Source organism: Ursus americanus, chromosome 6 (genome assembly GCF_024610735.1).
Source record: "Ursus americanus isolate L20-20 chromosome 6, mUrsAme1.1.p, whole genome shotgun sequence".
In the NCBI taxonomy this organism is placed as follows: domain Eukaryota; kingdom Metazoa; phylum Chordata; class Mammalia; order Carnivora; family Ursidae; genus Ursus; species Ursus americanus.
In genome coordinates this window covers 29,809,567-29,836,334 of record NC_142132.1, presented here as the reverse complement: position 1 = coordinate 29,836,334, position 26,768 = coordinate 29,809,567, and the positions used below count along the sequence as shown (strand labels likewise).

Below are 26,768 nucleotides of genomic sequence, written 5' to 3'. Positions count from 1 at the left end.
TCTTTCTTGCTTTCATTGAGCCCCACATCAGACTCTGTGCTCAGCACAGAGTCTGCTTTGAGATTCTTCTCCCTCTCCCTCTGCCCCTACCCCTGCTCACACACGCTCTCTCTAAATAAATAAATAAAATCTTAAATTATTTTGTAAATATTTCATTTCTCCCCTCCTTTAGTTCAGAAGTTTATATGCTTTGTTTTTTCTATAGATGGTTACTCTAAAGATTACCATGTGAATCTTTGATGTCCCAAAATCGAATATTAATTGGTAGAAACCCTTAGCTTCATTTATCTATATCCAGACTTTTATACTATTAGTGTCATACATTTTAATTATATATGCATATTATATATGTATATATATATATATATATGTCTGTATGTTTGTGCATATGTAAAGCCACTTTTCTGTAAAACCATAAGATGATATTGTCATTGTTATTACTGTTATTAATAATAATTATGGAGACTTTCGAGCATATATAAATAAGCAGAATAGTGAACCTGCATGCACTGGTCATTCCAGCCTTAACAACCATCAGTCCATGACTAATCCTATCCCATTCATACTTCCATTTACTTATTTTCTTTTATTATTTTAAAGCAAATTACAGATATAATTTTATTCATAATTATTTCAATATGTGTCTCTAAAAGATGACTCTTTCAAAAAGAACACTATCATACTGCAGCAAAGCTAATAATATGTATCTTGATTTACTAATATATTTACCCATTTTATTGCTGTTTAAATTTTCCTGTATCTCCAAGCTTCTATTTGGGATAATTTTCCTTTGACTTAGAGAATATATATACATAATTTTTTAAGATTTTATTTATTTGAGAGAGAGAAAGAGAGCACAAACAGGGGAAGGGGCAGAGGGAGAGGGACAAGTAGACTCACTGCTGAGCAGGGAGCTTGACATGGGGCCCGATCCCAGGATCCCGGGATCATGACCTGAGTCAAAGTCAGACGCTTAACCAACTGAGCCACCCAGGTGCTCTGATTTAGATAATATTTTAATACTAGTTTGCTGATGATGAATTTTGGTTTTGTTTGTCTGAGAATGTCTTTATTTCACCTTCATTTTTGAAGGCTATGTTTGCTGGGTGTAGAATTTGGGATTGGCAGTTATTTTCTTTCAGTAGTTAAAAAAACCCATTCTTGTATGGTAACTAACATAATATAATAAAAAAACATTAAAATGGAAAGAAAAAAAAAACCCATTCCATTGTCTTCTTGTTCCCATGATTTCTGTGAAGTCAGTTGTTCCTGTATTGTTGTTTCTTTGAAGGTGATCTCTCTTTTTCTCTAGCTCCTTTGAGATTTTCCCTGTAGTTGGTTTTCAAAATTTTACTGCAATATGCTTGGTATAGTTTTCTTTGTATTTACCCTGTTAGGGATTCACAATTTTCCTTGAATCTATAGTTTGGTACCTTTTGTCACTTTTGGAAGATTCTCAGCTATTCTCTCTTTATTTTGTTTGTTTGTTTGTTTTTAAGTTTAAAAAAACTTACCCCCAGCTCTACAGCCAGCATGGGGCTCGAGTTCACGACCTCAAGATCAAGAGTCACCTGCTCTTCTGACTGAGCCAGCCAGGAGCCCCTATTCTCTCTTTAAATGATTACTTCTGCCCATCTTTTTCTCTATTCTCAGAGGAGAATCCAATCACATGACATGTTGTTAGAAACACATTTTTTCCTGGGTTCTTCATTCTGCTCTTTTTTTGTGACCCGTCTTTCAGATTATTACTTCTGTCTTTGGCACAATCTACTGTTAAGTTCATCTATCGGAGTTCTCAAATTGGTAACCCAATTTTTCAGTTGTTGAATTTCTATTTGATTCTTTTTTATGGATTCTTATTTTCTGCTACTTTTCTTAATTTTGCTTTTTATCTTCTTAAACATATTAAGGATGTTATCTTAAATGTTTTAAAGTCTGTATCTTCAGTGTTTGGAGTCCCTGTAGATTTGTTTTAACTTTCTGTTTTCATTGTTTTTATTCATGTCATTATGTCTCTCTATATACCTGGTTATTTTGGATTATCAGATATTATGTATCAAAAATGGTAGAACTATTTGGAGGCCCAGGATGCTGATATAAATCCTGTGCAGAAGATGTTTGCGTCTGGGAAGCAGCTAGGGGCACCAGCAATCCAGATTCACTTTAATTTCAGGTATTGAAGGGAAGCTCTGCTTAGTTCCAAGGTGTAGTCCTTCAGGTTTCAACCCAAAGGCATGGGTTATTTACCACAGTCTCCTCCCCTTATCAGTCACCAGACTAGGATTTTGTCTCCTTAGCTCCACAAGCCTATTAGAACACTATCCACCTCTCATATCTCTTCCCAAATCAGCAGGTGCTGTGGGAGAAAAGCCACAAATGATGGACTCCCTGTCTGAATTTCCTTTCTCTCCCAGGTCTAGACACTTTAACTCTTTTTTTTTTTTTTTAAAGATTTTATTTATTTATGTGACAGAGAGACAGCCAGTGAGAGAGGGAACACAGCAGGGGAATGGGAGAGGAAGAAGCAGACTCCCAGTGGAGGAGCCTGATGTGGGGCTCGATCCCGGAACGCCGGGATCACGACCTGAGCCAAAGGCAGACGCTTAACGACTGCGCTACCCAGGAGCCCCTAGACACATTAACTCTTAATGGTCTTATTAAAATCCCCATACCTTCGAGAGATTTAAAAATATTTTATCAATTGGGGCGCCTGGGTGTCTCAGTCGTTGAGCGTCTGCCTTTGGCTCGGGGCATGATCCCAGAGTCCTGGGATCAAGCCCCATATCGGGCTCCTCCACTGGGAGCCTGCTTCTTCCTCTCCCACTCCCCCTGCCTGTGTTCCCTCTCTCACTGGCTGTCTCTGTCTCTGTCAAATAAATAAATAAATCTTTAAAAAAATATTTTATCAATTTTTTATAGTTGTTCTCAGTAGAGTGATTGGACCAAGTGCCCAAAATGATGGTCCATCATGCCTGAAAGTGAAAGTCACCCCAGTTTCTTCTAACTTCATGTTTCTGTTCACAGATCGAGGCAATGACAACTGGCTGATTAAATATGACTGTCCAATGGATAGTTCTAGCTCTCGGGTAAGAGGTTGATCTATGTCTTGAAGAAGAAGATGAGGTAGTATGTATTCATAATACAGAAACACATAATGATCAGAGATTAGGTCACCTAGGTTCAGAAGAGTCAGGCTAGCACATGTGTTTGAAATTGATAAGTTAATATTTGATCGAGTTTTTCTCAGTCTGTTTTTTAAGCGGTATCTGATTGAATGATGTTCATAGAGATAGAATGAAGAAAGGTTCAAATATGTTTGGAACATATTACATATTTTATGCCTTTCTTGGAGACTCACGTTGCATAGTAGCACAGTAAAGGTCTGAGAAGTAGTCCATTAAATAAACGTATTTAATTTTGCTTGGGCTAGTAAATTCTAAACTTTTTTAGAATACTTTTCTCATAATAGAAAATTCCATAGAACATCAGTTTAGAAAAAACTGTTTCCTACAACTTTCCTTACTTTCTCATTGCTTTCATCCTCTACCACACTTTTCTTTTCCTGCTCAGTCTGCACATTTCAAAAAATTAGTAGGAATGCTACCTAGAGTAGGAGTGTAAGGTTGACTTTCATCCCTTATAATAAGTGGTTTTTTGCCCAGCTTTGTTTAAATAGAATAGGCGTATAACATTGTGCAGATTTAAGATGTGCAACGTGGTGATTTAATGCATGTATATTTTGCAAAATGTTTACCACGTGAAGGTTAGTTAACACATTCTCATCGTGTTTTTACTTCCTTCTCTCATAGTGGTTCTCGTATCTGACACATCAGAATCACCTGGAGAGCTTGTTAAAGATAGTGCAGATTCTTCAGGACTCTTCCCCACTAGGTCTGGGGTGAAACTTAGAATTCCATACTTTTAATAAGATATCCTAGGGGATTCCGATGCGGGTATCCTCAGCCTACACACCCTGTTTCTGTGATGGCGCCTGTGAACCTGAGGTATGGAGCCAGACAGGCAGTCACGAGAGTGTCTGACAGGCTGTCGTAGGTAGCCGGCCCCACTCTTTGCAGTCGGCCTTGTCCTTTTCCCTTATCACTGAAGTGGTAAGAGACTCTCTCGTGCGAAGAGCAGCCAGCTGTTATCCTCCATGGTTCTGTGATGTCACGGGAAAATGTGGTCACCCGTGAAGTAGCATCCGATCGAGGTTTACACAGAAGGACCTCGGCTGGCTGATACTTGCTTTTGCTTTTTCCGCTTCATACTCTCAGGACTCTCACTACCTTTCCCTAGGAGGAAAGGCTTAGAGTTACCTCTGTTATTGTCAGTTTCCTTCTTACTAAGGGCTATGGCAACTCCTGGGGAAGTGCACCTTTTCTCAGATAAGGGACTCTGAGAACTTCGAATAGGCCAAGTCAGAGGTGCCATAAAGTTTAGGTAACTGTGGAAGTCAGTTCAGAGGTTGACTAAGGATTGGCGCCTGAGGAGGGTGGGGTGGGGTGCTTTGCTACTACTTTAAAGGGCATGAAACAGATGGGACCCTAAGTATTTAGTCTTCCTTGCTTTTCAGGACACAGACTGGGTAGTGGTGAAGGAGCCTGTGATCAAGGTGGCTGCCATAGACAACGGGCTGGCCTTCCCCCTGAAACATCCTGACTCCTGGAGGGCATGTAAGTCTGAGACCACTGCGGTCTGGCTCTTTCCTTACTCAGTCTCAGTTTCTTATCTATGCAATGAAGATAATAATACCTCTACGACAGGATTGTGCGAAGAATTCATGGATTAATACAGCTCATGCATATAGCACAGTAGCTGGCACATGGCAAGTACTGCAAAATACAAGCTGTTATTGTCATTCTTACCTTACATTATTCCTGCTCAAAGCCCACAGTTGAGTTTTCTCATCTGTGTTTGTGTCTTTCTCGTTCTTTCTGAGGACTCTCTTATTCTATTTGTGTTTCTCTTTTTTTTTTTTTTAAAGATTTTATTTTTTTATTTGACAGAGAGAGACAGCCAGCGAGAGAGGGAACACAAGCAGGGGAAGAGGGAACACACACAGGGGGAGTGGGAGAGGAAGAAGCTGGCTCCAGGAGCCCAATGCGGGGCTCGATCCCAGGACCCCAGGATCAGGCCCTGAGCTGAAGGCAGATGCCTAACTACAGGGCCACCCAGGCACCCTACTATTTGTGTTTCTAAATATAAGCTATTGTCAGTGTTCTGTCTTCCTTGTTGACATCCTGGAAGTCAGCCCCTGTCCTATTATAACTGAGAAACAATTGGAAAGAGAGAGAGATACAAGTAGGGGGTCACTAGCCCCTTTGCAGTACCAGTCTGTCTTTTCAGAAGGAGCATCTGAATGTCTCAGTGGCAAGTCACTGGAAGGTCACGTAATGTCTGGGAAAGAGCACCAGCTCTGGGATTGTGCATTCCTGGGTTTGAATCCTAATTCCTCCACTTACTCTGTAGCCTTTAGGATTAACATCCCTTGTGATTTTCTTTCCTGTTGTGTATCACATGAGAGAGGCGTTCTGCCTTTTGCAGTGCTCTCATAGGAAGAGGACGTAGATGGGCAGCTTTGCCTTCTGCTTTTCTTCTTTTCAGATCCCTTTTACTGGGCCTGGTTGCCCCAGGCAAAAGTCCCGTTCTCTCAGGAGATCAAAGATCTGATTCTTCCAAAGATATCGGACCCTAACTTCGTCAAGGACTTGGAGGAGGACCTATATGAACTCTTCAAGGTTAGCCCTGGGAGCCTCAACCTTATAACTATATGGAAGAAGGAATTTCTAATGGCTTTTCTAATGGCTCCTGATACAAGCCAAGGGAGAATGGCTAACACTCTTCTGACTTATGTCAGCCAATGAAGAGCAAGCAAGATTCCCACATGTGGACAGCAACACCTAGTTTGGGTCGGTTTGAAAAAAAAAAAAACCAAACTGCCAGCCGTGGTGAATCACCGTGGGTTATCCTGCATGTCGTGAGGCTGCAGTGTGTCTGCAGAGCTCTCCTTTGCAGATGGAGCACTAGAGCCTGGAGTTAGTAATGAGACTCAGGACAAGATATTTACTTGTTCTCTCTTTCCCCATCTGTGCAACATAGAGTTCTTGGGGTGGTAGTTAATTTCACTAAGCCTCATAAGCCTCATGTAAGTTTTCTTTATTAGAAAGTTTCTGTTTGGGGAAAGAAAATGGGTTCTTCTGAGGGATTCATGCAGGTTCCATCTCCTGCCCTTTTGCAGAAAGATCCTGGTTTCGACAGGGGCCAGTTCCATAAGCAGATTGCTGTCATGCGGGGACAGGTAAGCCTGGGACTTCTTCTGGTGTCATCCCTGGGATCTCTCTGGGAGGGTCATATGCTCATGTTGAGTAAATGTGTAAAGCTTGTGTCTTACACCCTTTGAGTCTATGCCGTCCTTATTTATGACTCTGTCTTAGCACATGGGAGAGGACACGGAGCCCTTTCAAATCTCCCACCTCTTCCATGGTATCCAGTGCTTGGTGAGACACTATGTGCTCAGCTCTGTGCGAGTTGCTGGTAGTTCATTGGTAGATTTACCCAGTGGCCTGTCAGGTCGTTCAAGGCAGGCCGTATGCCCTTGTGGTTAAGAGCTTGCCTCTGGAGTCAGACTTCTTCACTACTTACAAGCTCTGCGGCCTTGGGCAGGAAAGAGCCTCTGCTTCCTTGTTTATAAAATGGGACAATAACAACACCTTGCAGAGTTGGCCAGAGGATTATATAAGATAATGCATATCAAGTGTTTAGTAAAGACAGTTACCTGGCTTGTGGTTAGTACTCATGTTTGGCTATGGTTATAATTTTTGTTATTATGGCTACGAGTCGTATTATTTCTTCTCTCTCCACTTCATCTTCAAGGAGAGCTAAGGAAACCCCTAGGGCATTGTTGATCTTCCAAAATATGGTAAAAACTATGCCTGAAAAATTATTTTAAAACTCCATAGGGCACTGACATTCTTATCACTTTAAAGAGATCCAGGATGGCCTAGTGGTTAAGGGGCATAGTGGTCGTGGTGCCTGTGTTTGAATCCTGGCTCTCTCATTTATTGGCTCTGAGGTCGTCGAGAAGTTGCTTAATCTCTCCTTCCTTTAGTTTCTCCATGTGTAACATGGGATTTATAACAGCACCTGCGTCATGGGTTATTATGAAATAATGATTACGAAGTAAGTGATTGGAGTAGTGCTTGATGGATTGAAGTTCTCAGTATGCATTAGCTGTTTTATGATTTTGTGTATAGAAAAGGCAGCTTTTCACATCTTCAAAGGACAGGAAGGCCTTTCTAGTTGTAATTAGACATTTACCTCTTCCTACCGTTTTGGTAAAGGCTTCTGGTGAGAGCAACTCTTGGGCTTACTGAGTCCGTGTTTCCATGGAAATGGGACGTACAGAGGTTTTAAGAGCTGTGGTTGTTATAGCTGCTTGCACACCAGTAACGCGGTCTTCCTACATTCCTCAGGTCGTGTAAGGGCCCAGTTAAGCTGGCAGAATTTTTGGAACCCTTAAAAACCACATGATGTACTGTGGTATTATGGAACTCAGCATAAAGGGACTAACTTCTCAAGTTCATGTAGGCTGTGCCTCTGTTCCTATTGTACTATCTTCCCTAATCCCTTTCCAACTCAGTCCCTTGCCAAAACCACAGCAACCCTCCTCTCTTATATCCAGTTAGGGATGTTATCTAGAGTGGCAAAAGGTGGGGAGATGGGAGAGTGTAATTTTATCTTTCTCTCCATTTTGTGCTCGTAATGTCCTTTGAGGGCCTTTTGACCTCTTACAACCTAGAGTGCCCACCTCTGAAACACTGCCAGGTTTCGTGAGTGTCCAGCTCCTTTCAGCAGGTAGCTGGCCAACATTATCAGTCACATCCTTATTAGCTTACGAGTCACCCACTGAAGCAAAATGAGCCTTTGCCTTCCAGAAGTCTGATCTACCACAGGGAAAGGCGATCACAACCCTTTCCCTACCTGAGCCTGATCACAGAGCCTGTGTGAGGGCCCTGAGCCAGGGGGAAGAGTCACAACTCCCAGAGAGATGGAGTCAGGTGACAGAAGTTGTCGCTCACTGGAAAGACTGAGTCACACCAGGTGTTAGATAGAGTGCAGGGTCTGAGGTAGAGCCTCTCTAACCGGCGTGTTCAAGGACCATGTTTATTCTTTAGCGTTATGTACCTGCTATCAAATTTTTGTCAGCTCTTTAATTTGAAAAATTTCAAACCTCAATGAAGAGTAGAATCTTTTCCTAGATTCACCAGTTATTACACTTAGTTAGCCGCACTTGCTTTATCTCTGTATCTATTTGCTCGTATCTCTGTAGATGATCTGTCGGAATAATATCCATCTCTATATATCCGTGTGATTTCTCTCTTTAATATGCCTGTGTAATTTGTCTCTCCCTAGGTAGATAGATTGATATGTGTCCTTTTTGGCCAAATCTTTTGAAAGTAAGTTGTGGATAATTTGACATTTTACCCCAGATGCTTCAGTGTGCGTGAGAGGCACCTTCTGATGCAAAGAACCGGAGGAAACACAGGACGAACCAGCCAGGGCAGGTGTCTCTTAAATCCTGCACAGTTCACTCCAATTGGAACCTCCTTTTCATTCTCTACCCTGAGTTCTGTGTTCTATGGTCTTTGAAGCAGTGGAGGATGCTGACAGATTGCAAAACAATTAAGTAAAAAAAAAACAATTAAAAAAAATTTTTTAAATTAAGTAAAAAAATAATTATAGTAATTACTGATAGGATCCACTTCTGACTTCCCCGCTCTGTTTCAGGTTTCTCTGCCTCCTGTGGGCAGCATTTGCAGACCAAGGATATTGGCGGCTTGTGGGCTGTGTGTCTGTGTGATTTGAGGGTGCAGCTCTGCTTACCCTCCTCTGTGTCTGTGGCCTGGCCGTGAAAATCTTCAGTATCAGACAGTTTAAAGAAGGCTGTCATAGGGGCGCCAGGCTGGCTCAGTCGGTAGAGCATGTGACTGTTGACCTTAGGGTTGTGAATTTGAGCCTAATGTTGGGTGTAGAGATTACTTAAAAATAAAATCTTAAAAAAAAAAACAAAAAACAAACACAACTTTTTAAAAGCGAACAAGCAAGGAGGCTATTATAGGACAACTTCCGTTTTTGTACTGTCCTATCAGAGAAGATAAATAGTGGTGATTCTAATTTTGACAAACATGTTCCATGAACACATTTCTTCCTTCCTTTCTCTCTTTCTTTCTTTCTTTCTTTTTTTTTTTTAAGATTTTATTTATTTGAGAGTGAGAGAGCACAAGTGGGGGAAGGGAGAAGCAGACTGCCTGCTGACCAAGGAGCCCGATATGGGACTCCATCCCAAGGACCCTGGGATCATGACCTGAGCCAAAGGCAGACGCTTAACTGACTGAACCACCCAGGTGCCCTTCCCGTGAACACATTTCTGAAATATCTGTAAAATATGGACAGAAGTTGGTAAAGAGCTAAATGCAGTGTGGTATCCCGAATGGGATCCCGAAATAGAAAAAGAACGGTACTGGAAAATCTAACGAAATCCGAATTAAGTCTGGAGTTTGGTTAATAGTAATGTTCCAGAGTTAATTTCTTAGTTTTGGTAACTGTACTGTAGTTATGTGAAAATTTAAAATTCGGAGAAACTGGGTAAGTGGTGTACGGGAACTCTCTGCACTATCTTTGTAAATTTTCCAGAAATCTAAAAAACAGTGATAAAGAGACAGCATTTGAGAGAGAAGGCAAGTGAAATGTTGGCTGTTTTCAAAATACATGGTCTTTGTAGGATAATCAGAAAAGAAGGATAAACAACAATAAACAAATAAAAATCACCTGTAATTTCTTGACCCAGAGATAATCACTGCCAACTTCCAGAATTTTTTTCTCTGCAGATAGGTAGATAGGAAAATAGAATTTCAGAAAATAAAGGTGGAGTCACATTATAGTACTGGCTCCTGTCTCTGTCCTCTTCTGTCTGTTGACATTGGGATCAGCTTTCCACGCCAGTAAAATAGATCTTTTAATTGCTGTTCCTTATCCCTTAGATTATTAACTGATCCCATAGTCTTGGGCATTTATACCATTTTCACTGTTATAAACAATATTACACTGTATTGGTTGAAACTAAGTGTTTTGTGCATACCCATGATTGTTTCTTTAGTTCCCACAAATGGAATTGCTCAGAGGGCCCGTTCACTTTTAAGACTGTATCGTCCACTTGCGTTTCTGAAAAACTGGCCCTGGGTCCAGTCCCATAGCCTGGCTCTGAACTCTTCTCAAATCTGAGGCATCTTCTTCTGTATCCTTACTATTGGGAAGGGCAAAAAATGGGAGGTTTTGGTTTTAATTTGCATTTTTTAAATGACCAGAGAGATTTCCATTTTCTGTATTTTGCCCCCTTATATTCCTACTTTTGGAAATACCCTTTTTGTATAATTTTCCATTAATGTGTTGTTTATTTTTGTATTGATTTATGGGAGTACTCGATCGTCAGGTCTCCCTTCAGAGGCAGACCAGGGTGCCGTGGTCTTTCCCTCACTGATCTTATTTTTCCTGCTGCAGATCCTAAATCTGACCCAGGCCCTGAAAGACAACAAGAGTCCCCTGCACCTTGTCCAGATGCCACCCGTGATTGTCGAGACGGCCCGTTCTCACCAGCGGTCTTCTAGCGAGTCCTACACACAGAGCTTTCAGAGTCGGAAGCCCTTCTTTTCGTGGTGGTAGCCCAAGAGGCAGACAAAGACATGTTGTTTGAGACTTGGGCTGGGAGGAAGCCTGGGGAACGGGTTGCCGGAAAAGCCAGAGAAGTCGGTGGGGAGCAGTGCCCTTAAGAGCCCTTCTTCTCTGCTCGCCACCCCCTCAGGGCTTTCCCAAGCACAGGGAGAAGCACAATCGGAGGGACTGTGTGCTGTTGGGCCCTTCTGAGTGCTAGGGAGGGCTGGAGCCTCCATGCAAGTGAGGAGTCCAGAGGGCCCGGAAGGAGCATCTCCCAGCATCCCCTGGGGGCAGGATGGGAAATCCCCTTCCCTCCCTGACACCCTGCTCTGTGGCAATTCCTCATTATATTCTGCATCAGAAAACGAACACACAAATACGAATTGAAATATTAGTAGCAAAACCCAGGCAGAATCCCAGATCCTCTCAGGTCAGAAACCTCTGATCCAGACCTAAATTTGCATGGACCCAGACACTCAGGTGCCTCGCAGTTCCTTAACTCCCGTGGACCAAGGCGGTGGGGTGATTCAGAGAGCCACTGGGTGACTCACCAGCTGGCACAGACAGAAGCCACGCTTTTCCTTTGGGTTTTTGCCAAGTTTTCTTCCCCTTCTCCCACCAGTGCAATAGGCTGACTTAATGCCTCCCAACCCAGTTCTCATGGCCAGGACACTTTTGCTCCAGAACTCTCAGTGGTTCTGCATATGATCAGAGATCGGCTCTGCTGTCTGCCCTGCTAAGAACGCAGGCTCCCTAGTCCAGGCTTGTAGTTTACCCACTATTTAGGCAAAGGCAAGAGGGAGGAAGCGGCCTCCCTAGCATGCAGAAGTGATCCATTTGGCCTAAGTGCATGCTGGGAGCTGTAATTGGTCTGTGGGTAAACTTATCCCAGCCTTGCTTCCTGAGCCCTGGTGATAAACTCCCCCTGGTCCTCTAATTTGCTGGTCCTTTCTGTTGTTAGATATTTTTTTTTCTCAATACTTTTGATTAGGGGTTCAATTCTGGGTTCTGGAGTGGGTCTCAGTGAAGTACATCTCAGCTCATGAGAGGACAGGATATTAGGTCCCTGGACTTTGTATGCTACCACTGCTGCTTGGTGGAGGTAACGGGACCCATATTCTCTTCCTGGTCGGTAGGTTCCCTTTGCTCCCTGACTTCTTGTTCCAGGCCAGTTTTTCTCTGGCTTCTTGAGAAGGGCAGGGCCCGGAGGAGAAAGGCCTTCAAACTGTCCCCCAGTGCCTGCCCAGCTCAGTGTGCATCTTCCTGCTTCCACGTCTCTTTCCCTCAGCTGTCCCCCTTGCCAGGTGTCCGAGCCCTTTCTACACCAAAGCAAAGAATGGCCTCAGGAGGGAGCAAAGAGGGTGCCATCTGTGGCTAAGGGGCAGTTCTGTGCTACTGGACACTTCAAGATTCTGGCACCCTGCGATTGATCAATCAGCCTTGGAAAGAAACTATCTTGAAGGTTTGAAAAACAACCAAAGAAAGGGAGCAAGGACTATGGCTGTGTGCCCTCTGCTTGCCCAGCTCCTGCTGCCCAGGAGACAGCAGAGATGTGCAGTCCTCTTGTCAGCTGGGCCAAGTCAGTCCCTTTGCATCCCAGCCCCCAGGAGCTAGTTTGTGCTGGGGTTCCCTCCAGCTGACAGGAAGAGTCTTTGGGAGCTGGATATGCATGCCCTGTGGACAAAGACACAGCTCTTAGCCCTGACAATCTCATTCGGCCGACCTGGAATCTGGCCTTGGGGACCATGTTTGCGATAGTGCCTGCGCTCAGACTGTGGGTGCAGCAGGGCTCCCAGAGGCCAGAGGGGACCCGGGTGTGTTTAGCTCTCCAGAGACCTCTCTACACAGACCTGTTGGTAAAGCTTCCCAGCTGCGTGTTGAGAGAGCCCAAGCAGTCTTAGAGGAAGCTGGTTGCTTCCCCCAACCAAGTAGGTCTGCACATCACCCTCATGCCCACCAGCTCTGTGATGAGAAGGAAATTGGGTCCAACGTACGAGGGGGGCCAGTCCCGGTCCTGGCAGGCAAGAGTGTGGGGCATCCTTTCTTGGCATGTCTCCATTCTCCTTGAAGTCTGTACTCAGGTTGCCTTGAATGTGGACATGGGGAGAGCCAGGGCCCAAAGTGCCAGGGCAGGCTTCTGGGTGGCACTCACAGGACGGCCCACCCCTCTGCCAGCCCCAGGCCCTGTACCCGTGTCACGGAGGTGAGGCCAGGCTGGGAGAGTGCTGCTGCCTGTGTTGTGCTTCCAAGGCACTGTTGAACTTGTATGTAATGTATTTAAATCAATGCAAATGTATGAATAACAAGTCCAATTCTGACCTTTTTTGTCTAATGTTCTTGAGTGAAAGGAAGACAAGTTAGAATGCAGTTTTAAAGACAAAGAACCATGTGTTTCCATGGAGTTGCTGACGTATGGCTCCTGAGTTATACAGGTCCTCATTTCCAAAGTCCCAGTGCTTAATATTTTCATTAATTCATTTGACACCAAAACGTGACCTGAACTTACACTGGTGTGAACTGAAGCTATTTGTAATCATCATGTTTTCCTCTTAGTGTGTATATTTGTTGCAGAAATATTAATGTTTTGTTATGAGATATTTCCCTACTAGGGATTATGCAGTATTTGCACTGACAACTTCCTAAAAGCTGAAAAAATTCTGAATAACAAAGTCATCTAGCCCTAAGTGTTTGGGATGAGGAATGTGAACTCAGCTTCTCTTCTTGGCCACAAGAGGGCAGCCCTGTTCTGTGTGCTCATCGTAGATGCTTGAAGCACTTTGAACCCTGGGTCCTTTAAGTGGTGGGTAATGGGGCAGATAGGATTCCTGGGGATCAGAGCTGAATGCTAATGAGCACATAATATGCTATTGAGGCGAAGCTAGTGGAGCAATCAAAAATCCTCACCTTAAAGTTTTTTACAGTAGGAAACCTTGGATAATGCCGGAGGCTCAAGGATGGTTGGCCCGCGGGGATAAAGAAAGCAGCTGAAGGGCTGGCACCAGTATGCTGACTGCAAGCTCACTGCTCACTATGCAAGGCCGACTGGAATAGCCTTTCCCCTTCTAGAACTGGCCAGAGTCCAGGAGCCCTCTCTCTCCTGTGGATCAGGACTGCCTTACAGAGATGCTTCCATCTCCCAATCGGACAACCTCTGGAAAAGGAGGCTTTGCCACAGGGGATGGGGGAGCTTACAGGGAAAAAGGAGGCCTGTCCTATTTTCTCCTTCCTGGGAACACCCCTTCCCTGCAGTAAGCGCAAACCCTTCATCCCCTGGCTCCAGAGTGTCCATTTGGGGATCCTCCCTTCCTGTGACAGACACACTGTTGTTGATGCAAACATTTTTATTTTGCCACTTAAACCACGGTTTCCTTGTGCTAGCCTGACGGGCAGGGGTGTGGGCAGGCAGGCTGCTGGACCATGGATTACAGGAGTAGCAGGAGGGGTCGTAGCAGGAGTGGTCAGGTGCTCAGTCTGAGTGCCCATCACTTGACTCTCGGGGGAATATCGTGCAGCCCAGGTACACTGTCAGATGGGAAGAGCTGAGGCGCAGCGCTGGTTCTCCTCATTCTGGTGAGGAATGGGTCCCACATAACCGAGAGCTCAGGGGACATTTCCAGTCCTGTTCTGAATGGAGCAGGCCAGTGGCAGTGGTCTTCCATTTACCCTTGTGGGGCTGTCTCCCTCAAGCCTCTCTTCCTTCTTCACCTCCTGGGCCCTTTGGCAAAAGTCCTTATGGTTCCGGGGGAAGATACTGCCGTTCCAAGCCCCTTCCCCGGATCAGTGTCTGACCTGATGGAGGTAGCGTGTGGGGCCTGGCTTCTGCCAGTTCCGGCGGATCCTGGCACTTGTTCTGGAGTTCAGATGCCGATCGCCAGAAGCCGTCTCCGCAGCACCACTCTGTGGGTCGGCTGGTGGAACGCAGGGCTCGGGGATTCTGCAGAGAACAAGTGTGTGAGAGGCCCACATCAATAGGAAGAGCAGAATGTTGGGGCCTGAAGAGATTGTGGTCACGATGAACTATTAAAACACCATTCGGGGTCAAATAGGACCAGGGCTCTGGTCTCATCTGCCCACTGAGAGTTAAAGACTAGGCAAAGCTCTCAGATTTCTTCTCTGTGAAGAAAGCTGGACTAGATCAGGGTGTGTGATACTCGGCACTTCTCCGGCTTCCTCGTGCTGTACTCATGGCAGCCATCGTTAGCCAGCCGTGATACGAGACTGGAAGAACCAACTACCCTCCTTCGCACGGTGTTCTAAACAGGGGTTGCAAGTCAACTGGAGTTCATCTGAGCAAGGGCCTGATTTGCTTTCCCTGGACCTGATGACCTGGAAGGCCTTTTCAGGTCTCATGCTCTGACTGAGGACCCCTGAGAAGGCAGTGGAAAGAACAGAACCGAGAGCATAACCCACAGTGATTGACTAGGCCGTGTGGTTCAGCTTGACCTCGTGGGGCGAGCTGCTCCCAGGCTGTCAGTGACCTAGGCAAAGGGGAATGACTAGGGAAAGTTTAAAGTTCCTCAACAATTTTCAAACCTCAATATCTCTACCGAACCTTCCCACGCTATAGTCTCTATAATCCCACAGGCAAGATTTTAACCAGGCTTACTTTTGATTGTTACCTGTTCTACGACAGGGAAACAAATATTCTTCCTCCCAAACAATAATCCCTCCCACCTGGCTAAGAATCACTGCAAAATTAGGACCCAGGCCTTCTTTCGCATGGAAGTTCACAGGGTCTGGTATGACTCCAATAGTAACAGCAATCATAGGCACTGTATAGACCTTAGAACCCCCGTGATAGGTACTTTAGAGTGAGGCCAAGTCAGGAGCTCCAGGTCACCCCTCCAGGAAACGGTGGCAAGGGCATCCTTAGCGCTCCCCTCCCCTCCGCCCTCCAGTTCCAGGAACCCACCTGAGCCGGCTGCAGTGGTGCAGAGAGTGGCCCAGGGCTTTCGGCCGGGGCGGCCTCTTCCTGCGCAGCCTCCGCAAGGCCTCTGCCACACGGTGGTCTCCTGCACAGTCCCAGACGATCTGTGCCCGCTCCTCGGCCAGCTGGTCCCCACTGCGCTGGAACAGGCCCTGGATCTGCAGCAGCTCAGCGTCCTGGAAGATGTTGGCCGAGGCCTGCTTGCGGCCCCGGGCCTCCGCTGGGGCCTGCCAAGGGGGCGGCTCACTCACCACAGAGGCCGGGGTACCCATCCTGGGTGCTCTGGGGAAGGAAAGCATGAAGAGACATCAGCTTAGGCCCTTCCCAAACCCGACGAATGCAAGGCTTCTGGTGTTTCTATTCTCCAGGAGCCAACGTACAGTAAGTCTTGACTTAGAGTCACTCTAATTTCCAGGGCACCTGGGGGAAATAAGATGAGTAATGACAGACTTTATTATAAAGTGCTTACGTGTGCGACACCTGTAGTATCTCACTGAGTCACAGCAAGCTGGGACGTAAGAATGGCTTATCCCCAGCGCACGGAAGAAATGCAACTCAGCTGAAATGATCCTTGCCGTCACAAAGCCTTGCGTAATCGCAGAGGAGTAGAACCAGTAGAACCCAGCGCTGGCTGGCTGTCAAGCCCAGGCAGACCCCAGGATACCTAGGTCCTAAGGACAGTGCGGGCAGCAGCCACTGCACTGTGCCAAGCATTTCAATGTGCCGGGCATGGCTGTGACAGTCGTAGTCGCATAACCGCACTGAAGGGTGAGCACGGCAGCCCTGTGGGTACGTACTGTATCCTCATTTCACTAATGAAGAAACTGAAGAACAGAATCCAGATCTCTCTGGTGCCAAGGCCCAGGCTCTGTAGCACAGAAGTGAGAGGAGGGTTATGGGGTCGGGCTACCTGGGTGGGAGCCCCACTTCTAGCCATCTGCACCACTGCCCGGCTCGGCTGCTTCCTGTACCAATTCCTACTTCACAGAGTCGCAGTGAGAACTGAGCGAAGACAGTTTTAAGAACAGTGCTCAGTGTTCTATTATTCTGCTTTCTCATCGGTAACACAGAACAGTCATCCCACCTATTTGCAAGACCCTAGAGACAGACCAAGTTCGTATAGTTTAGCAAACACAGTATGAAACAGACAATCAGAGCCAACTGCAGTCGGAAAGGCCACAGACAGGAACCAAAGCGCGAAGGGGCGGCTCCAGGGTTAGAATACAGAACCATGGGCAGAGGCTGAATTCTGTAAGTTCAATAAAAGGAAGACTCATGTCGGTGCCTCCCCTCATAGAAAATGCAAATTAAAAGATCTCAGTTCTAGAGAGTTCAATTTGAATAATAAAGGCATAGGAGGCTCACTCACCCGATCCTTGTCTCCAGTACAGCCTGCGAACGCTGAGATTGGAAAGCAGACTAGAGACGGGAAGACCAAAGACCTTAGCATTACACAGAACTGGGCTCGAATCCCAGGCCTGCCACCTTCCTAGCGGTGACCCTAGGCAAGTTACTCAACCTCTCTGAGCCTCTTTGTTTTGCTGTAAAGTGGGGCTCGTAACCACTTCTCAGGGTGCTGTAAGGATTGAGTGAGTCTAGTGTGATATCAGGTACCAAGTAAGAGCCAAATAAATGCATATTTGCACCCCCCCCCACCCGTGCCCCTTTTGGCCTCCTCGACTTTTGTCCTTGGATCAGGGGTGTGATAGGATCCCTTCTCCTCTGTTCTGGCCTAAGCCAGCCGAGGACTTGCCCGTGCTCCCTCCACCCCTCAGCCCCAGGCCTGACAGCGGAGGCCCAGCTCCAACCCCAGACCTCACGTCATTCCAGTGAGCTACGGAGATATCTGTTACCCAGAAACTAGCTTAAAAAGGGAATAAAATACATTTCAATACAAAATGTCCAGGCTCATCGTAACAAATTCAAACAGAATGGAAATCACATAAAGCATTACCTGCCTTTGTTCTCCTGAGAGTTTGAGACCTCTCTCCATCCCGTTTAGACTCCTCAAATGTACCTGGCCCTCCCTCCTCCTCTCAATAGCCACCCTCCCTATTCCAGTAATCTCCACACTCACCCTGTTCCAGTGTCTAGGTCTCCTAAGAATCCCACTCTCTTCAAAAGGTTCAATAACTAAAATAAACCTGCATAAGATTTTCAGATAAATTAACTCCATAAAAATTGTGCTTTTTATCTGGAAATGGGAATTTTAAAATCTACCTCTCCTAAGGCACTACTACGGAATCCAGTTAAAAACCTAGAATGTGTGGTCGTAAACTCCCCTGAGCTGGATGATAAAAACATACTGTGACCAGAAAACAACAGTCACCAGGGAACACTTTCAGGCTGATAAAAAAGCGGACTCTGGGTCATTTACTTGGCTCCGGGTGATATGACAATATGCATGATATTTCATCCACAACACAGTTCTAGGAATCAGGCACCCTTCCCCTCTTCCCAGCAAAGGAAGCTGAGACACCGATTCAATGCCAGGGGCTGCGCCAAGGCCAGGACCTGGAGTGAGGGGCCGCAGCCGTGGCTGAAAACCCCAGCTGCCTTCACAGCCGAGCAGCTCAGAGCGCACTGCTGCCCGTCACTCCTGTGGGGGAGATTTCGCTGTTCTCACCTAAGTCACCGAGAGGGAAACCTGCCGGGGGAAGAGGAAGAACCTTGACTAGCCCACACGCAAGGCAGGGGCGGAGCTGTAGAATTTATTTTAGTCTCTTCATTAGCGTCAGAGCTGTTTACTGTGTGGCCAGCTGTCCTAGCCTTGAACCTGCGGCGCTCTGAAGAGGAAGATCCCCAGCTTCCACAGAACAAATCTGAAGCCGCAACCCAGCCCGGTGCGCAGTGCTGGCTTATGAGTCAGAGCCCTGGGCATGCCGCTCCCTGGCTGAGGGGCCTCTGTTTCCCCCTTCCATGTGCAAGAAGAACAGGCTGACTCTTCTGGTCTCTGAGGGCGTGTGCAGAGTCCCTGATTCTAGAACGAGGCTGGGTCTGTCCGGAAGCAGTGATTGAGTTTGCTTGGCTGCCAAGGCCTGGATGCAACATGTGTGGACAGGTCTGGCTAACTAGGTGCCAGGAAATTCCCCAACCAGTGGTTCCTCTTTTCTGCCCTCCTCAACCTTCCCTGGAGACGAGACACTGTTTTGCTGGTGGGATGTGGGGTTAAGGTCTGGGAAAAGACAGAGAACTCACTGCTCTAAAGCACTCCAGTGACCTAGGCTGCCTGTGGCCAAGCCTGGGGCAGGCTCCCAGGCTGGTCTGGGTGGTGGGAGAAGAGGTGGTATCATTTCTCTGATTCAGGCAATCTCACCCTCCCTCTGAGAGAACGGCAACAGGATTAAGTAGCAGCAGCTGTCTCAGGGAGGCTCGGAGCCTGACTTCCCGGATATTCCCAGCCACCTCTGTGCCGCTACAAGGCCCTACAAGGCCCCACCTGCACCCTCTAGTATCCAAGTTACAAACACACCAACAAACCATCTGGGGAAGTCTAAGCCTCCAGTTTCAAACATACGGTCCATGCACCTTGGGGCGGGGAGTGCTTGGCACCTCCAGATTCCAAGGATCCTCACTCTTGGCTCTGCCTGTCACCCTGGGAGTCAGCCAGCAGTAAGACTGGGAATAAAAATCCGTGGATTGCACATAGGATTAGATGTAAACTTTGGGAAAATAAATCAGAACACTTTTATTATCAGAAGAAACTTTTTTTTTAAAGATTTTATTTTTAAGTAATCTCTACACCCAATATGGAGCTTGAACTTACAACCCGAGACCAAGAGTGGCACGACCGACTGAGCCAGCCAGGCGCCCCAGAAGAAAGGTCTCATCTTATTCAATGTGTTATTTCTCCCCTAATTTCTTGTACAAGACCTGAATCCAGGAAAGTCAGTGTATACTCGAACAATAGTACTTCTTCAAACTGGAAAATGACACCACAAGGATATTAAAAGATTACAAATGGATCTTTCATTCCAGAGCTGACATGAAACACTATAAACATGGGTCTGTGAGCAAATGAGTAAAAACTCATTGCAAAATACTTCAATTTGACACACACTAGCTTAAAAATGAACCCCCAACGTAAATACCAAATGGGGAAAATGACAAAGTTCAACTTGTTTTGAAATAGGCAATAAATGAACTAGAAAGCTCTAACAAAGAAATATATTTAAAAAGTAACATAAATACAGTGCACAACTGAGCACCCCTTGTGGTATATGAAGCTCAGTGTAGACAGCGACTCCGACCGTGGCCTCAGGCCCAGCTAACCACAAGAGGCAGAACACACTCGTGTGAGCTGGGCAGCAACTGCTTCCACACTGAGCTCCCCTCCTTCAGATAACCCTGCTGATGGTAATAATCTGTAATCGGAGGCAAAGGGCCTCTTGGATAAAGAACTGGAGGCTCTGGCCCAAGGCCCAAATCAACACTTGTGGCCCTGGCCTGCTTTCCTGCCACTGGAGAGCAGCCCAAATCTGTGGCTCCTCCACTGGGAGGCCTAGTCCACAGGGCCGTGTGAGCCCCCCAGGCCTTTAGGGCCTGGCCTCCGCCAGGAGTGCCTGAGAGAACTGCGGCCACATTAGTCTCCAAATCTGATGTGGAAGCGGAGGAAGGAACTGGGCCCTACCCCTAGACCAATTCTCAGATACAACTGGAAAATAAACTCTAGGTGTAGGAAGAACTCTTTTCAAGAGTTCAAGAACCCTGAATTCTGGCTGTGCCTCTGAAAACTGGATGATGTTGACAAGCCTGTTTCCCCTGCCTCATTTTGCTCATCATCAAAATAGTGAGAATAGTGAGAATAATTAACCCGAAGGGAATAAGGGAGATAAAAGTATGTGAAAGCATCCATCCCAGTGCACTGTATCATGAATGAGTGATGTAAGGGAAAGGCTGTTTAACAACCAGGCACTATAGAATCATTGTCATTTGCATGAAACTCCCTCAAAAGGGGCCTTCACTCTTGGAAAAAGAGGGTCAAGGGAGATGGATTCATTTGTGGGCTTTTAAATCACAGCTGCCACTGAGGCAGCTTGCTCCATGTCAGGCACAGAACAGCACTTTCACATAGGTGATCTTTTTAATCCTCACCCCATGAGAAGGCACTCTGGTTATAGGATATATCCATTTTACAGATGAGAAAACTGAGCTCAGAAACGTTAAGTAACTTTCCCAAAGTCAAACAGGAGGTAGGTGGTGAGGCTAGGTGTACCCAGGCAGTATGACCCCAGCGCCCAGCCTCTCAACAACCACTGTTATTTTTGTTCTGCCAGATGGCTGACGAGGTCTTCAGGGGAAGGAACGACCCAGGAGGCTCTGAAACCTCCCGGAGCCTGCTATCTGCTTCCGAGGGTTTCGGAAGGCGCAGGGATCGAAAGTCAGGTCTCCCAAGCCAGCCTGGGCGCCCTCTGCACTCCACGGCCCCGCGGGGAGTTACAGCGATTACTCACCACGCAGAAGGGCAGCGCCGACAGACCTCAAATCGGGATGGGGCAGGCTAAAATGTGCCCACCCCAACCCCTTCACGGTCTTTCGAAAGGGCGGGCGCAGCTCTGCGCTTCCTGCTGCGAAGGGGCTCACAAGGACCAGGAGGCGTTTACCCACAGGACGAGACCTTGGGAGGGGATATCCTGGCCCAGATCGCAGGGCGACATCCCCAGCACAGGTCAGCTCCCGGGGCTCAGACGTGGCCGCTTCGCACAACGCGGGCCCTAAGTGGACCTGCGGGTTCGGCTCCCAGTGGCACCCGGGCTCTGATGGCTCGCCCGCCCGCTCCCACCGCAGCGCGAGCCGGGCCTCCGATCTACTTACCTGGCTGCCCAAGGCGGGCCACCTAGGTCACAGCCGCGACTCCCGGGAGAAAGCGCTCCCCAACCGGGGAAGAGCCAATCCACGGCCGAGCCTTGGTGAGAGCTCCGGGACGAGCCTTCCAAAATCGAACGCGGAGACTCTGTGGGCCAATCATCAGCAACAGAGGGGCGAAGGGCGTGTCAAGGCCCCGCCCCCTTCCCTCCGCCGGCCTCGAAACCAGAGTGCGAAGATTGCCCGGGTCCAATCAGCAGCGAAGCAGCGGCGAGGGGCGTGTCCGTCGGGGCCCCTTCCCTCCGCCCTCTCCCGCCCTAGCGCGGCGTCCGGAGGCGCCCCCTTCATTGACGTCAGTGCCCTGGGAGACCGTGGTTTTGCTGGCGCGGGAGCGGGGCGGGGCCGCATTCCAGCCTCGGGGTGCGGTGGCGGCAGGCCCTGCGGGGTACACGTGACGCGTGCCCCCTCGCCTGGGCCCTAGGCCAGCGCGCACCGGGCCGCGCTCCTTGCACCGTGTGGCCCTCTGCAAATAGATCCGCAGCTCCTTAAATTCACCTCCCAGACGGACCACTTGTCTTCTGGATCCAGCTTTGAGGGAAAGGAAGGGATGGTGAGACCTTGGGCTTCAAAGCTAGAATGCCGTGGGGTCAGATGTTAAATCAGCTGTGCAACCTTGGGTCAGTTACCTAAATAAGCGGCATTAGGAAGGTTTTATACATTCATTGGACAAATGGTCCATTAGGGGCCACCCTGTCCGAGTTCCGTAAGGGGCAGTGACTAAGAGACGTCTCTACGCCCGTGCCCTGGGGGAACTTAGAACCTACTAAGGAAGGCAGACGTTAAAAAGCTTAAAACATTTAGTAGTGATTACAACTGTGATAAACATTATAACTGTAAAAGGGTCAGACAGAGGAAACTCAACTCCCTGTAGGGGGTCCTGGGAGGTAGAAGAAGTAACATTTAAGCTGAGATATGAAGGAGGAGTTGAAGTTGGACAAAGGAAGAGGAGTGGGTCTGGGAAGAGCGTTTAAGGAAGAGAGAATGGCATGTGCAAAGTCTAGGAGGCAGCTTGACTCAGGAGTACTTGGTACCAGACCTGCAGCAAGGCTAGCAAAGGGTAGAGTGGTGAGAAAGCAGAGGGCAGAGGCCGACAGTGAAAAAGTTTCCATTTGACTCTCTGAGGGGAATAGCATTATGTATATGGTTTAACAGATATTTTATAGCACTTACCATGTGCCGGTAGTGCCAGTCAGCACTTCACAAATAGTAGCTCATTTCATACTCATGAAAAATTTGTGTTTTTAGAAGGTCACTTTGGGCCCAGCTTGGAACTTGGATTAGAGGGTTTGGGAGTGGATGCAGTGTCCAATGGGTTCTTCTGCTTCTTTTTTTTTTTTTTTTTTTTTTTTTAGAGTTATTTATTTATTTGGTGGTTGTGGGGAGCGGGCAGAAGGAGAGGGAGAGAGAGAATCTCAAGCAGACTCCCTGCTGAGCGCAGAGCCCAAAGCTGGGCTCCATCCCAGGACCCTGAGATCACGACCTGAGCCAAAATCAATAGTCAGTGCTTAACCAACTGAGCCACCCAGGCGTCCCCAATAGGTTCTTGATAAATGCTTGTTTAGTTCTTTGGAAGATGAGGAGTTGTTTGCGCAGTGGTTCAAAAATGGTCAGGAAGGCGCCAGGGAATAGGCAGCTAGGTCTGCCTGTCTCCTTCTCACTTCAGAGCTAACCTTCATCGTCATTTAAGTGTGATCTCTCCTCTGTAGAAGTTCCGAGGGGGAAGGAGTAAAAGCCAGCGTATAAGGATTTGTGGGTCCCTTCCTGCAAGGTGGAAGGGATGTTTGGGAGCTGTTCTTCCTCATCCCATGCTCTCCAGTTCCTCTTTCTGTCCTGCACAAAAACAACATCAGCAAGTGCTTTGCTGTAGTTAGAAGGGTTTTCACAGTGGTCTCTCTTTGCTTTTCCTGAGACCTAGGCAAATAGCAGAAGGAATAAAGAAGTCAGCCATGTTTGTCTCCAACAAAAGGCACTCATTGCTGCAAATCCTTTCAGCCAACTGCTTGGCTAAAGAGAGGAGTGTATGGAGTCCTAAACAGGGAGGCTGGGCTTCTGAACCAGGGACACCTTGTTCCTCGGTCTCAGAAACAGGAAGACCAAACTCTTGGCACATCAGTGCTGGTAAGCCTAGGACTTCTGATGCCAGGATCTCAGATGAGCATACCAGGGTAGGAATTGGGAACTTGTGGCTTCTGGGTCAGATGTGACTAGGCTGGGTGGAGAACATCTGGTGTCTCCCCGCATTTTTGCAGGCGTGTGACCATGCACTTACCACACAATGGAAACGTTTCTCTTGGTACAGCTTTATGATTTCGTATGTCTGAAGAGAAGAGAAGACAGGGCACTTCATCATGCAGGAGTGGAGGATCTGGGATCCACCCCCCAACAGGGAGGGCCCTGTTTGGAAGAGAAGATCAACTCTGAGGAATGGAGCCCTGGTGTAATTCAGGCCAAGACTTGGTTTTACCAGGGATCTGATTAAGGTGAGGTGAGTGAGAAATACTCCTTGGGTGCATTACTTAAGGGGACACCAAAAAAAAAAAAAAATCCAGTAATCAAGATAAATATTTTAATGTAATATTTTTAAAAATCAAAATTAATGTAAAACATCCATAGTGAACAAAATACCAACGCTTAAAGACAGGATGTTGTTTGTTTTATGACCTGGTGTCATTTTGCAACAGGAATAGTCATTTCCAATCCGCCCATGGTTTCTGCGTAAGTCGCCATTATGCTCCCGGCCAATTAGCTTTTTGAGGATTGAAAATAGTGTGTGAACCAATAGGGCAACACAAGGCTTTATGTCTGGTTATGTTTTTTTGATTGCAGGGCTTTCATCAACTTTTTCCATTTAATTCACAATATGGGAGAATATTTTGATAGGTATGTATAGGTGTGCACATGTTTCCCTCTGCCCTGCGTGCCAGTATGGCTCAGCAGAGTACTCGTTTCTGGGGGAGCAGAGTCTCTACAGCTGGGGTTCCAGCTGTTCAACCTTAGGCAAATAACCTAACCTCTCTGCTTTCCTAGTTTCTCATCTATAAAGTGGAACTAATCATACCCACCTCTCTGTGTTGCTGTGAGGATGAAGTGAGGTGCTATATAAACCCGCTACCGACACTAAGCCAGCATTTGACTCCTTCCCTCTCTGTCCTACAGGAATTGTTGAAGCAGCTCCCCCAAATGGTTCCCCAGTAGAGCTGAGGTTTGTTCCAGTGGGTTTGTTGTTGCTCTCTGTCCTGTCCTGGGGAGAGCAGAGAGAACTTTCATACTCAGCTGACAAGCCATAGTGTGACTCTGTTTTTCTTGATAAATGATCTTGGTAATTCTAAACTTTTTTAAAAACACCCTTCTTCTTAGGACATTATACAAGGCAACTTACTACAGCCCTCTTCTCTGAACTTAGCAACTGAGAATAGCAAAGCCCCACAGGCAAACAGTACATTACAGAAACACTGCAAAACAAAACAGAGCAGAACAAAAGCCCCACACCTAATCTAAGTCATGAGCATTGGAATTAAAGGTCAGTTTTGTATTAGTCTGCTTGGGTTGCCACAACAAAACACCGCAGGCTGGGTGGCTTAACAATAGAAATTTGTGCTCTCACAGTTGTGCAAGTGGGAAGTCCGAGATCAAGGTGCCAGCCCACCCGGTTTCTGGGAGAGCTCTCTTCCCTGGTTGCGGACGGCCACCTGCTCACCGTGTCCCCATATGGTCAGGAAAGAGAGTGAGCTTTCTGGTGTCTGTTCTTACAAGGGCAGTAATCCTATCAGATCGGGCCTCCACTCTTATGGACCTCTCATTTAACCTTAATGACTTCCTTACTCCAAACACAGTTACATTGGAGGGTAGAACTCCAACATGTGAATTTTGGGGGACACAATTCAGTCCATAGCAAGTATGAACTCATGGTTTTTAACATACAGATAAGTAGATATAGAAATAAATAAGTTGTAAATGTATGCATATGCTTACGTATATACACGTGTATGTATCCACACGAACACATGCAAACACACACGTTCTCCAGCTCTGCTGAGAGGGCCTAGAAGCGATGATACCCCGATAGGAATAAGCACATTTACAGCCCACGTGGCGAGTTCTCAACACCATTCTCTGCAGAAGGAACCACGGCTCCTTGGAGAAATGATGGATTCAACCATTGGGGTTGAGAAAGTTCAGGATGATTCTAGAAAATCTTGTCCTGGAAAGTAAGGAAGTACTCAAAGAATGATGGAAACACATCGAAAGGACTAGGAGTCTATTTATAAGGGCTCCCATTAGCAAGTGCAGAGCATCAAAATAAGGTGTGACAGTAACAGATTATAACCCAGTGGGTGAAATAATGTCTAAGTCCACAGCAATATAAACAAGTGAATAAATAGGTAAATAGAGGAGAAGAAAAAGGCCTTCCTTATAGTAGTATACCAACTAATAAGTGTAGAAGGAATGAAGCAACTAGAAACCCGTTAATGACTACTAAAACAGCCCTGTGGCCAATTATAAAAACAAGGCTTGTAGTAGTTTTGCATATTTTTTTCTCTGTTATATGTACAGGGTGTGTTTGTACATACTAACCGTTTTCTTTTTCTCTCCATGTTTTCATTTCATATAAAAGTTTATATGTAAGTTGTTGGAAGTTAATGTTACCAGTTTAGTCTTTAGTTAACAGTATATTCCAAGGGACTCTGACAAAATCTGAGAAGTTTTTTTCTTTTTTTGTTTTTCTTTCTGAGCAGTATTTAATGCAGACCATTAGGACTGTGTATCTCCTTATTTTGGAGAGAGGGGGTGAGAATGTCACCTCCAAGAAAGATAGCTGTCTCTCATTAGGTGGAAATATGGAGTTGTTTCATTGTCATATGGAAGTCCAAATGTGTATAGAAGGTTGCATATGGAGTTGAGACTCCAAAGAGGTAACTACCAGTTGCCTCTGTAATAACGGAGCCAAGTCCTGTAAATATTTCTCCTTTCCCTGCTGGCGCAATGCTCAGATTTGTCAGTAGAGGGCGCTAGCAAGACGCCGTAGGAGGAAGGGTTTCTCTCTCGGGTTCTGGTGTGTCCCCTTCACCAAACTCCTGCAGTTTGCCAGGCTTCTCCAGTGCCTGCTCCTGGAGCTCAGGTGACTTCTCAGGTGCCAGGTCCTGCAGTGTGGCCTCCCGCGGTGTGGGCGGCTTGTTCAGCGCCTGGGTCCCTACAGCATATGGCCGCCAGCAACACGCAGGGGCTAGTACCTTCCCTCTGCCCCTTAGGTGGTTTTATAGTAAAC

At 46.7% G+C, this 26,768-nt stretch overlaps 2 protein-coding genes across 3 annotated transcripts in view; one reads left to right on the top strand and one right to left on the bottom strand.

The window, feature by feature from the left end:
• Window positions 1-13,028, top strand: part of PI4K2A (phosphatidylinositol 4-kinase type 2 alpha) — a 29,827-nt gene extending 16,799 nt beyond the window's left edge. Inside the window, exons 5-9 of the mRNA XM_045784842.2 lie at window positions 3,025-3,086; window positions 4,574-4,673; window positions 5,605-5,738; window positions 6,239-6,298; window positions 10,558-13,028. Coding sequence (XP_045640798.1) covers window positions 3,025-3,086; window positions 4,574-4,673; window positions 5,605-5,738; window positions 6,239-6,298; window positions 10,558-10,719 — 518 coding nt within the window. The 3' untranslated portion in view covers window positions 10,720-13,028. The remainder of the gene's footprint in view (window positions 1-3,024; window positions 3,087-4,573; window positions 4,674-5,604; window positions 5,739-6,238; window positions 6,299-10,557) is intronic.
• Window positions 13,029-14,033: 1,005 nt separating this feature from the next.
• Window positions 14,034-21,603, bottom strand: AVPI1 (arginine vasopressin induced 1). 2 transcript variants are annotated; one of them, XM_045784945.1, is made up of 3 exons: window positions 21,452-21,603; window positions 15,623-15,919; window positions 14,034-14,644 (listed from the first exon to the last, which is right to left on the bottom strand). In XM_045784945.1, exons 2-3 carry the CDS (start codon window positions 15,907-15,909, stop codon window positions 14,488-14,490), a joined length of 444 nt encoding a protein of 147 aa, XP_045640901.1. In that variant the 5' UTR covers window positions 15,910-15,919; window positions 21,452-21,603; the 3' UTR covers window positions 14,034-14,487. The 2 variants fall into 2 exon arrangements, with proteins under 2 accessions (XP_045640901.1, XP_045640910.1); XM_045784954.2 differs by lacking the exon at window positions 21,452-21,603 and adding an exon at window positions 21,091-21,445.
• Window positions 21,604-26,768: the final 5,165 nt, after the last annotated feature.